Raw genomic sequence first — 13,712 nt, 5'->3', positions numbered from 1 at the left:
CAAAAAATCACACCCCCGGCCCCCTCCCGTGATTATACATGCGCAGGATGTGTATTGGAATACTGTGTGTCGGCCTCCGTTGATGAAGGGGCGAGACATTGCAAATACACACAGCTGCCGGGTGTAAAACTTGATTGGAGTAAAAAAAAAAATGCACTGTCACCTACCCGCGACCCCAGTTTGGGTCGCAACCCGTAGTTTGAGAACCACTGTGAAGTAAATGTATCTTAATGTAAGCTTATTTCCCCAGATACGCCCATTTATTTTCCCCCATATCAAATATGGATTTGCTTTTTCCACACTGCCAGTGTCTGCACTGTCCTTTCAGCACCACCACAAACCACCATGTATGTGCTGTACTTTCAGCACCACCACAAACCACCATGTCTGTGCTGTCCCTTCAGCACCACCACAAACTACCATATCTGTGCTGTCCCTTCAGCACCACCACAAACCACCATGTCTATGCTGTCCCTTCAGCACCACGACACACCAACATGTCTGCTGTCCTTTCAGCACCACCACACACCACCATGGCTGCGCTGTCCTTTCAGCACCACCACCTCTGCTATCCTTTCAGCACCACCACACACCACTCTGATGAATCTGCTGTCCCTTCAGCACCACCACACACCACCACATATTTGCTGTCCCTTCAGCACCACCACACACCACTCTGCTGTCCCTTCAGCACCACCACACACCACTCTGCTGTCCCTTCAGCACCACCACACACCACTCTGCTGTTCCTTCAGCACCACCACACACCACTCTGCTGTCCCTTCAGCACCACCACACACCACTCTGATGAATCTGCTGTCCCTTCAGCACCACCACATATTTGCTGTCCCTTCAGCACCACCACACACCACTCTGCTGTCCCTTCAGCACCACCACACACCACTCTGCTGTCCCTTCAGCACCACCACACACCACTCTGCTGTCCTTTCAGCACCACCACAAACCACCATGTATGTGCTGTCCTTTCAGCACCACCACACACCACTCTGCTGTCCTTTCAGCTCCACCACAAACCACTCTGCTGTCCTTTCAATCAATCAATCAATCAAATTTATTTATAAAGCACATTTCACATGACGCGTGTCAACCAAAGTGCTGTACAGAGGGTAAATACATAAATACATAAGATACATATAGACAACAATCACACTCCGTTTTATGGGAGGGCACCACCACAAACCACTCTGCTGTCCTTTCAGCACCACCACAACCCACCATGTCTGCGCTGTCCTTTCAGCACCACCACACACCACCATGTCTGCGCTGTCCTTTCAGCACCACCACACACCACTCTGCTTTCCTTTCAGCACCACCACACATCCCTCACACACTCTGCTCCTTTTTTTGGTACGTTTTCAATAGGCTATTTTGAACACATTTTCGATTACTACTTTTATTATCAACATTTTCACATCCCTAGTATGTATACATTAATTTGACTATTCAATTGATTCTGCATAGTCCTTTTTGCGCTGTACTTATAGCATTTCCCCCGGTTTTACCACAATCACATCGAAACATGTTTTGAAACGTTAGATACTGCGTGTCGAAATTGCCTCTGTACCAATGGGACCCCCTAAAAACTTGATGCCTCATATAAACCAACCCCTCACCTTAACCCTGGTGGTAACAGCCAACATCAGACTTTTGTGCTAAGTTGTTTCCCTACCTATGTGTTCCATAAATGAATGTTCCACCTGCCGTGACCAACATGGGTATGTTGGTCATATAAATGTGTTCATTTATGGAACACATAGGTAGGGAAACAACTTAGCACATCCAAACAACCTCGCGCGCCGCCGCGGTTCCCAACTCCCCTCTCCCTCACGGGGAGAGGCGGGGGGGATTCGAAGTCTCCCCTTTGGTCGTGCGCCGTTCACTCGGTGTCGTGGGCAGGGGTGGTAGCGCCCGGCGGTTACCCCCCCCCGACCCTTTCTTCTTCTTCTTCTTCTTCTTCTTCTTCTTCTTCTTCTTCTTCTTCTTCTTCTTCTTCTTCTTCTTCTTCTTCTTCTTCTTCTTCTTCTTCTTCTTCTTCTTCTTCTTCTTCTTCTTCTTCTTCTTCTTCTTCTTCTTCTTCTTCTTCTTCTTCTTCTTCTTCTTCTTCTTCTTCTTCTTCTTCTTCTTCTTCTTCTTCTTCTTCTTCTTCTTCTTCTTCTTCTTCTTCTTCTTCTTCTTCTTCTTCTTCTTCTTCTTATTCTTCTTCTTATTCTTATTCTTATTCTTATTCTTATTCTTATTCTTATTCTTCTAATAAAAAAAACAGCAGTGATGCGGTATTCAACTTAACTCTGCGGTGGGCGTGATGTAACAGCGATACCCGTAATGCGGTAACCGCGGCAGCTCTATTTGCAGGTGGTCTTGATCAGTGGAGTGTCTGAGCATCAAAACGGAGACTATTTTGTTGATAGGGATTAGTCCCTTTTTGTTCCATGAGATCAAACTATTGTCCCTGAGGGGAAACATGTGTTATAGACGGCACCACGCTGCAATAAAAATTACGGAAATATAGACAAGGTTGAATAAGAACAATTGTGTGTGTTGTCCAGGTGAGCGCACCGCGGGGAGAGATTGAGGAAGAGGAGGAGAATGCACTGCAGAACCAGAGGGAGAAACCATGTGAGGAGGAGGGGCTCTTTGACATGGTAAGAACTGAACACTGTATGAACACTATGTCTGGGAGTGTTGCTTTTATTTATTTTGCATTTCTTTTATTTAAATTTTAAATTTAAATCTTTTTGTTTTTTTCCGACCTTGTGGTGTTCTTGTTTTGTTCTTGATTTGATGTGATGTTTCTTCTTGACTTGTTTGGGGAGGACGTGTACGGCCCATGGGGACATTGACGTGTGTTGTTGGGCCTTATAAATAAATGTGATTTGATTTTGATTTGTATATAATTGTGTGATTCTCTATTGCCTTGTCTCCATTAGCTATGTTCAGCCTGGCTGGGCCGAGCTGTAGTCTAGCATGGCATGGTATGGTTGAGTTTTTGTCTCCATTGCATACTTCCCGGGTTTCCGGCAACCTTTCAAAATTCACGCAAGCTAAACCATGATGATACAACCGTGGCTGTCTCACGGTTCAGCCAGGTTTGACCAGGTTCTAAATACAATGGAGACGCTCACTGTGTGCCAGACAGACCACAGCATGGCAAGTTTGACTCACAGGATATATAGTCGGGCCCATACATTTTTGGACATCAACAAAACTTTCATCATTCTGGCTCTACACCACCACAATGGATTTGAAATTAAACAATCAAGATATGCTTTAACACTTTGAGTGCCAGCGACGTGTTATGTCATCTTATCATGCTCCCGTTGAGTGCCAACGACGCGAATTGTCGTTTTTTTTAAAATTTATTAGCGATCTGAATTCATATTTCATCAATGAGTCTCCCGTTGGTACAGCAGCCCCTCTAGGAGCTCAGATGGGAAAATACCGCCCCCTATCGTCTATCCCTGTGTAACTGCAGGCCATTCGATTAGACTGGTGGATCTGTGTGGGGGGAGCCAACTGGCTCCATTATGCTGGCGAGGGATCTGATGATGAGGGAAGTGATCGCGAGTTGGAAAGCAGCATGGAATATATATTTACAGCAGCCAATAATCAATCAATAAACACGATCGATATTTGGAATGGCGATCAGGAATTGGAATAATCCTTTTGGAGAACATCTGATCTAAGGTAAGGAGTCTATGTTACCAGTTTTAGGATAATCGGCTGTATTCACTGAGATAACAGCGTGTCCCGTATGTGTATACCGGTATGTGTGTGTGTGTGTGTGATGTTGAGGAAATGAGAGAATAGATTTCTCAGCTCGCTTCTATAGCGTGCATAAGTACACATATACTATTAATAATCTAGTGTTTATTTGAAAATGATTCATAAATAGGCCGACAAATGACAACGTGTCTAGTGTATTCGAGAATATTCCAATAAATGCCGTTTATGAGGGAATCTTTCTATTTTCTGGAAATTTTCGAGAAAACTATTGCTTTTCGAAATGCTATAAAAAGGATATGAACCGATTAAAAAAAAAAAAAAAAAAAAAAAAAAAAAAAAAAAAAAAAAAAATCCGTTTCAACAATGTTGACTGCAAACAAGTCATTGATAAGCGACGGGCAGATTAGACACATAGCCATAATTTAAAACATAGATTATGCGTTTTTAACACTATCATTGAAGTGGATGATGGCACTCAAGGACATTAATCAACGTTATGGCTGGCACTGAAACTTAAGTGCAGACTGCTTTAATTTGAGGGTATTTACCTCCAAATGTAGTCATAACATTTTTATATGTGCCTCCCCATTTTTAAGGGGAAAAAAGTTATTGGACAATTGGCTGCTCAGCTGTTCCATGGCCAGGTGTGTGGTATTCCCTCATTGTGTCATTTACAAGGAGCAGATAAAAGGTCTAGAGCTAATTTGAGAGCTAAAGTGTAGTATTTGCATTTGGAATCTGTTGCTGACGACTCTCAATATGAGGTCCAAAGAGCGGTCACTATCAGTGAAGCAAGCCATCATTAGGCTGAAAAACAAACTCATCAGAGAGATGGCAAAAACATTAGGTGTGGCCAAACAGTTGGCCAGATCAAGAACACTCCAGGAGTGTCTGACACAAAGTCTGTATCAAAGTCAACAATCAAGAGAAGACTTCACCAGAGTGAATACAGAGGGTTGACCACAAGATGTAAACCGTTGACGAGCCTCAAAAACAGGAAGACCAGATTGGAGTTTGTCAAACATTTTAAAAGCCTGTACAGTTCTGGAACAGCATCCTATGGACAAATGAGACCAAGATCATCTTGTGCCAGAATGATGGGAGGAAAAGAGTGTGGTGAAGGAAAGGAACTGCTCATGATCCAAAGCATGTTGTAACTGTTGTAATTCCTACACTGTTCATGTGATTTGGATGTGAATACCCTCAGATTAAAGCTGGAAGTCTGCACTTAAAGCACATCTCGATTTCAAGTCCATCGTGGTGGTGTACAGAGCCAAAATTGTGAAAATGTTGTCAATGTCCAAATATCTATTGACTGTGGGTATAAGCTGCCATTGGCCGACTACTTCTGTCGGAATTCTCCTCCTATTCCGCTCTCCGCTAACGCTAGAGCACCGTCGCTGCATCTTGGGCTTAGCACCGCCCAGGATGATTGCGATTGGTTTAAATAAATACAAACAAAAGAGTGTTTTTTCCCCTATACAGGAATGATAATAAGTTCAACGAGCCCTCTCTCCACCGCTGGCACAGGGTCGTTCATTCATTACACTGCAGAAAAATGTGCAGTGAAGTTGTGAGAACGTTTTGGAATTTAATAGTAAAGTAACTAGGAACCCTGAGAATGCCTTTAAAACGGCCCATTGTTTTAAAGTTTGAACGAAATCAAAGCAGGAAACATATTCTTCTACAAAAGACGATCAACACTTGAGTACCTCAGCCGAAGAACCATTGAATGTTGTGTTCATTCATGGTTAAAGACTGTAGAGGTTGAGTACTTTCTATATGTCACATTCACATTCCAAGTGATTTGGATTGACTTTACAACTACAGATTCATGGGCTGTTCAAGAAATATCAAGCTGGGGTTGTATGGTCTTCGGGTTCAGTTATGTTGGCATGGATATTTACAGAATTTCTAGCATTCCAAGCAATTCCATCTATACTCCATTCTGGTGGTGTTTTCTCCATTAGAAGCCGGTGGAGCACGACCCCTCACTAGAGGGCGCTGTGGTCCAAAAGACTAGAGTCTAGACCTGGATCTGCTGTACAAATATGAACAAGACCTTGTTAACCCTTTCAGGTGTTAGTTTTTGTACTGTCTAGAACCCCATCGGTTTCAGTGGCCAGTACCATATATCCATCCTTGGTGTGATTCGCCTCGTTTTGAATGACAGGGGTGTACTTTGGTGGAAAATAGTTCCTCCACGCAACTGCAATAACAGGGTCATAATTTCTGGAAAGAGACATTGCTTTTGAGTTTTTCCAATGTGTGTATTTTAATTAAAATTTTATTTAATTTGATAAAAAGTTAAAAACATAAATAAAATTGTGCTTTGAGCACCACAAACCGAGTGCCATTCAGCTCCATTCAGCTCCATTCAGGAGTGATGGATTGGATCTCCACAGCAGATATTTCCAAAACTAGGCGAATCACAGCAAAACTGTCTGGATGGATAGATAGCACTCTGGGTAAGGGGGGAAATATGTTTTTGGGTAAACTGCCCCTTTTAAGCACTACCAGAGTATAGAAATACACAGAGCAATATGAACACGCTGTGCTCTCTTAAACACCACCAGAGTATAGAAATACACAGAGCAATATGAACACGCTGTGCTCTCCTAAACACCACCAGAGTATAGAAATACACAGAGCAATATGAACACGCTATGCTCTCCTAAACATCTGGTCCACTGCCTTAAAATCCTACTACACCCTAAAGATGTTGACACATTGTCGCAAATTGATATAACTATACCCAGTTAATTTATGTTTTTACATTTTCTATTCTCAGCTGTTCTAAACAGTGGTAGAACATCATCCGGCAGGCAGGACGTGATGTGTGTTTACGTCACCAGCAACAACAGCCGTTTGTTTTCAATGAATAGAAGAACTCCGTAGTTAGCATGAATTTTCAAGATGGATACAGTGTAAAAATGCAACAGCTTGCAACTGCTTATCGCCAATAGATGTTACCAAAATAAACAGAAATGAGGATCTTGCAGATTACAACTTTAAATGAATGGGTTCCATTGGATATAATTTCTTTTTTTATAAAACATGATGCTGATTAGTACAGGCCATTTCATCACCAGGCTTCAATACAACGTGGCAAGTGCTTTAGCCCTCAAAACCATGATACATGTCCTTTTCCAAAATGGGGAGCTCATGGTATAATCACATGTGTCCTATGTTCTACTGAGGAAATGGTTGCAAACCGTACATCATACCAAACATTATGATTTTCATAGGCCTTGTGCTATCCAAGTTGCCTATGAAACTCATAACATTTGATATGATGTAAGGTTTGCAACCATTTCCTCACTAGAAGATATAAAGACGAGACACATATGATTATACCGTGAGCAAGCATCCTCTCGGTCCCCAGTCAGGCCCCACTAGCATGATGCAGCCAAAGACCCTGCTGCCAGAACTATTGTGATGATGATGATGATGAATAGTTTATTTTCGGTCTTTGTTTACAGATCAATCAAAAACACACTTGTGTGGACTTTCACAAAAAAAAATCTAAAATGTACATATTCAAAGTAAGCTCACACACAAAATCCAAACTCAATGACCGAAAAAAGGAATAGGCTGAAGCACATGCTTATTTTTGCCTATCCTTTACAATTCTTAAAAACTAAATATACTTTAATATAAGAAAGAAAAACTTAAAATATGCTGCAAGATATAATTTTTCTTTTTTTAAAGAAAAATAAATGTTTGTTTTACTCAAAACTGTACTCCTGAATTATTTTATCCTTTTAAGGCCTTTTTAAATCTCCCCTGAGAAGTACACAACTTCAACCCGTCACTAAGGCTATTCCACAATTTAACTCCCAAAATTGTTGTTGTCATAACTTGGGATGTGAGAACTCATATCCGCGTGCACTCATTGTACTTTTTTGTATTTTGTACTTTTATATTGTATTTGTATTTGATATTGTATCTATAGTGTATATAGATCTGGACTGTGAAGCTCTGTATCCCCCCCCCATGCTGATTTGAGGGGATTAATAAAGGATCATCTTATCTTATGTGTAAAGGCATTGATTTTACTGGTGTGTAGAGCTTGGCGGGTGCTAGCTCTACACCAAATAGCTCGGCTAATAAATCATGTTTTATGCTGGGCATTTAACAGCTGTTTAGTTTAGTTCACTACAAAAAACATGAGAAATCAAGCATTTAATTTCAAACTTTTTTAACTTGTGAGATACTGAAGTTACCGTAATTTACAGCGACGACAAGCTTACAAACCAAAGACAGTTTATCAGCAAATTCATACATAATGGCACAACAAATAAGAATAAACAATCAAAATCTGTGAAGACCGTTACAAGTCGACACACAGTGGTCGGTGATCATACTTTTAAATGTTGCAAAAGAAGGAAAATGAAGAATCTTCAGCTTCAGCCTTCAGAGTCAGTTGGAGGGCTTTCCCCGTGTTGGAAACATCAAAGGAAAAAGCTGTTTTTCTAGTTCAGAGCAAACTGGAGGAACCCTAAGAACCAACCAGTCATTTGAACGTGTAGAATAGGTTCCAAGATTCCATTCCAACAGTGTTGTGAGGTAAGAGGGACGTTTACCAATAAGGGGTTTAAAGATTAACAAATACCAATGATAGTTACACCTTTCAACCAGAGAAGGCCATCCAACCTTTTCATAAAGGACACAGTGGTGGGTATCATATCTACAAGTAATAAATCTGAGGGCAGAATGATGGATTAGTCTGTATTAGATTGAGAAATAAGAATAATGGTCATCCATCTGTTTTAGATTTTTTAACAGGGGGATTTTTCGTTCCCCTCTTCCTGCTTCAGTCTACCCTCACTCCCTTTGTCCTCCCTGGCGATCAGGATCAGGATGAGGATGTGCCAGTCGATCAGTCCTCCAGGACAGCAGAGGGCAATGTGATCATGGCTCACCCAGTTGCAGAGAGACTGGACACCCTGATGGCAGTGCTGCTGGCATACATCAAGGACATCTGCTATGTCAACGGTAAGAGCAAGTATTGAGGAGACACGCACACACACACAAGTAGGGGTGGGGGAAAAAATCTATACAGAAATATACCACAATATTTTGCGTGCCAATATTATATCTATATAATTTTTTGACTGAAAACGTTTTTCTATTAGATAAAACGGTATGTATATATATTTGTATTGCAGATGATGACAGTTTTCCATTGGGGACATAATTTGCAGTTGAAATTTGCAATATATCGCAATATGACGACATTACAATATTGTGACTCTAGTATTGTGATAACATCATATCGTGTGGCCTCTGGTGATTCCCACCCCTACACAGAAGCAGATATTAATATTACATAGACAGACAGACAGACATGGTCCCTGTTCAGACCTGTACTTGGTATCCTGAGGTATCCAGATTGTGTCGACAGTAGAGACGGATGTCTTGAGTGATCGCTTGTGATTGGATTTCGTTTCCCCACTCAATAGGCAAAATAAACACGTAGGCCTACGCCTACATCACTAAATCCACATGCCAATTAATAGAATAGAGCGCACACAGTTTCTGTTACAATTTACAATGTAAAGTTTTTTTTTTTTTTGACGACAACTTGCTTTCCAACAATGCAAAAGGAGGTGCATCACACTAAACAACCCACATGGCAGTTATTCATTCTCTGTTATCACCTTTCACGTTTGAAGTTTATAAGGAGGCAAGATGATCTGCACAACAGTTTTACGCATACGCGGCGCAGGGGCGCTATCCCCTCATTGTTCTCTTTCCACATTCTCAGGTTGGATATTATACCTTCCACATTCTCAGGGTATATAATATACCTTCCACATTCTCAGGGTGGATAATATACCTTCCACATTCTCAGGGTGGATAATATACCTTCCACATTCTCAGGGTAGATAATATACCTTCCACATTCTCAGGGTGGATAATATACCTTCCACATTCTCAGGGTAGATAATATACCTTCCACATTCTCAGGGTAGATAATATACCTTCCACATTCTCAGGGTAGATAATATACCTTCCACATTCTCAGGGTGGATAATATACCTTCCACATTCTCAGGGTGGATAATATACCTTCCACATTCTCAGGGTAGATAATATACCTTCCACATTCTCAGGGTGGATAATATACCTTCCACATTCTCAGGGTAGATAATATACCTTCCACATTCTCACGGTAGATAATATACCTTCCACATTCTCAGAGTAGATAATATACCTTCCACATTCTCAGGGTAGATAATATACCTTCCACATTCTCAGGGTAGATAATATACCTTCCACGTTATCGGGGTGGATATTATACCAACAGCCATCAGACTTTACAATGCATCACTGTGCCTCACTGCATCACTGAGCACAGAGCGGCAGCTCAATAGTGGCGACTAGCGGCCTCCAGGCTCCACAACAGGGGGCAGCGACGGCTGCCAGACATTGACCTAGGACTAATAGGAACCCAAGGAGGACCTGATGCATACTGCACCTTATGTGACACTGTGAATACTGTGAATATATATTTCAGTTAGTTAGATAGTTAATTATTATATTGACCAATTTGTTTACACTGCTGTGTTGTTTTTACTACCTGTACTCCCCCTTCCCCCATGCTCAGTATATTTCTACTGTATTTATTTACTGTATATTTTATTTCATTTTTATTCTATTTTACTCTACTCTTATCCTAGGCAACTTGATTTGTGTTATTATTCTAATTCGTGACCTGTCCTGTCTAAATGTTTAAATATTGAGCGATTTGCAGTGTCAAATTTCCCACGGGATAATAAAAGTACCGTATTTCTATTCTTCTATTCTATTCATACCTTCCACATTCTCAGGGTTGATAATATACCTTCCACATTCTCAGGGTGGATATTATACCTCGCCAGCAATCGGCAAGAGGGAAATAAGATATTCCTTATCATATAATATAACTGATGGGGCATACAGACCCTCATCTGCACCTTGATTACACTGTTTACTTGCTCATATTATTATATTCAGAGTTAATTATATTTGTTTACATGGCTTTACTATACCGTACTTTTCGCACTATAAGCCGCACCTGACTATAAGCCGCAGCAGCTAAATTGAATGATGTGTACATTTATAAGCCGCACTGGACTATAAGCCGTAGGTGTTTTAATGTTTAATTACCATATGTAAGGGTTCGTGCACAGAGGGGATTGTCACAATACTGTCGGACAAATAACAAGAATTAACTAATTTACAAGTTGTATTAAGTTTAGCAAATAAGGGAACAGATAAATAACATTTCAATGCAGTAAAAAAAGCAATATTTTCGGGTTTGGTCCACATATAAGCCGCACCGTTATATAAGCCGCAGGGTCGAAAAATGGGGGAAAAAGCCGCGGCTTATAGTCCGAAAAGTACGGTAATTGTATTACCTATATTTATGTCTTCTAGTATTACCATGCCCATACCTGTACCTCCCCCATGCTGCTATGATGCCTGCATTTCCCCAATGGGATCAATAAAGGAATATATTATCTTAAACAAAGGTGCAGATGATATTCCTTTATTGATAATTATATTGAATGAATCCAAAGTAAAACAAAAGTGGCTTTTTAACTTATTTCTTTTTTGCGTGCCTGGGATTCTACTTCTTGTTCAGTTTTCTTATCCCAAAGTTCCCAATGCGCACCCGGTGACTTCCTGTTTTAAAACTTTGCACTCACTCCAGCGCATGCATTTTTATGTAATCAGAATCATCTATTATAATCTGCGCCTCTTCGGCAGCCCCCATGCATTACACCACAAGCAGCCCCCATGCATTACACCACAAGCAGCCCCATGCATTACACCACAAGCAGCCCCCATGCATTAAACCACAAGCAGTCCCCATGCATTACACCACAGGCAGCCCCCATGCATTACACCACAAGCAGCCCCATGCATTACACCACAAGCAGCCCCCATGCATTACACCACAAGCAGCCTCCATGCATTACACCACAAGCAGCCCCCATGCATTACACCACAAGCAGCCCCATGCATTACACCACAAGCAGCCCCCATGCATTACACCACAAGCAGCCCCCATGCATTACACCACAAGCAGCCCCCATGCATTACACCACAAGCAGCCCCCATGCATTACACCACAAGCAGTCCCCATGCATTACACCACAGGCAGCCCCCATGCATTACACCACAAGCAGCCCCATGCATTACACCACAAGCAGCCCCCATGCATTACACCACAAGCAGCCTCCATGCATTACACCACAAGCAGCCCCCATGCATTACACCACAAGCAGCCCCATGCATTACACCACAAGCAGCCCCCATGCATTACACCACAAGCAGCCCCCATGCATTACACCACAAGCAGCCCCCATGCATTACACCACAAGCAGCCCCATGCATTACACCACAAGCAGCCCCCATGCATTACACCACAAGCAGCCCCCATGCATTACACCACAAGTAGCCCCCATGCATTACACCACGCATGTAGTCTTTTACCAACAAACTTGCATTTTTCCGCGATCTGATTGGCCACTGACGTTTCTGGTCATGTGACATCTGCGCCAATCACGTGACGCCTGTTTCGGCGCCTATTTCCGCCTCTAACAGCCTGCAAACGACCTAACGCCTAGTTCTATCACTGGTTAAGCTTAGGCGACTCTTTCGAAGTTGGTTAAGGTTAGAGTTTGGAATCAGGGCTGGTGTTCTATCGCCCTGCTCTAAGACAAACTCTAACCTTAACCAACTTCGAAAGAGTGCCTAAACTTAACCAGTGATAGAAACAGGTGTCACACGATTGGCGCAGATGTCAGATGACCAGAAACGTCAGTGGCCAATCAGATCGCTGAAAAATGCAAGTTTGTTGGTAAAAAAATAGACGCTTACACCACAGGCAGCCCCCATGCATTACACCACAAGCAGCCCCCATGCATTACACCACAAGCAGCCCCCATTCATTACACCACAAGCAGCCCCCATGCATTACACCACAAGCAGCCCCATGCATTACACCACAGGCAGCCCCCATGCATTACACCACAAGCAGCCCCCATGCATTACACCACAGGCAGCCCCCATGCATTACACCACAAGCAGCCCCATGCATTACACCACAAGCAGCCCCCATGCATTACACCACAGGCAGCCCCATGCATTACACCACAAGCAGCCCCCATGCATTACACCACAAGCAGCCCCCATGCATTACACCACAAGCAGCCCCCATGCATTACACCACAAGCAGCCCCCATGCATTACATCACAGGCAGCCCCCATGCATTACACCACAAGCAGCCCCCATGCATTACACCACAAGCAGCCCCCATGCATTACACCACAAGCAGCCCCATGCATTACACCACAAGCAGCCCCCATGCATTACATCACAGGCAGCCCCCATGCATTACACCACAAGCAGCCCCCATGCATTACACCACAAGCAGCCCCCATGCATTACACCACAAGCAGCCCCATGCATTACACCACAAGCAGTCCCCATGTATTAAACCACAGGCAGCCCCATGCATTACACCACAAGCAGCCCCATGCATTACACCACAAGCAGTCCCCATGCATTACACCACAAGCAGCCCCCATGTATTACACGCCACAGGCAGCCCCCATGCATTACACGCCACAGGCAGCCCCCATGCATTACACCACAAGCAGTCTCCATGCATTACACCACAAGCAGCCCCCATGCATTACACCACAAGCAGCCCCCATGCATTACACCACAAGCAGCCCCCATGCATTACACCACAAGCAGCCCCCATGCATTACACCACAAGCAGCCCCCATGCATTACACCACAAGCAGCCTCCATGCATTACACCACAAGCAGCCCCCATGCATTACACTACAAGCAGCCCCCATGCATTAAACCACAAGCAGCCCCCATGCATTACACCACAAGCAGCCCCCATGCATTACACGCCACAAGCAGCCCCCATGCATTAAACCACAAGCAGCCTCCATGCA

At 43.0% G+C, this 13,712-nt stretch overlaps 1 protein-coding gene across 1 annotated transcript in view; it reads left to right on the top strand.

Annotated features, from left to right (window-relative positions):
* rrn3 (RRN3 homolog, RNA polymerase I transcription factor) overlaps positions 1 to 13,712 on the top strand; it is a 99,752-nt gene that overhangs the window by 45,995 nt on the left and 40,045 nt on the right. Inside the window, exons 9-10 of the mRNA XM_084328892.1 lie at positions 2,568 to 2,663; positions 8,601 to 8,742. Of these exons, the coding sequence (XP_084185018.1) occupies positions 2,568 to 2,663; positions 8,601 to 8,742 (238 nt within the window). The remainder of the gene's footprint in view (positions 1 to 2,567; positions 2,664 to 8,600; positions 8,743 to 13,712) is intronic.

The sequence above is a fragment of the Notolepis coatsorum genome (assembly GCF_963971535.1).
Source record: "Notolepis coatsorum genome assembly, chromosome: 14".
NCBI lineage: Eukaryota > Metazoa > Chordata > Actinopteri > Aulopiformes > Paralepididae > Notolepis > Notolepis coatsorum.
This window is presented reverse-complemented; position numbering and strand designations above follow the sequence as displayed.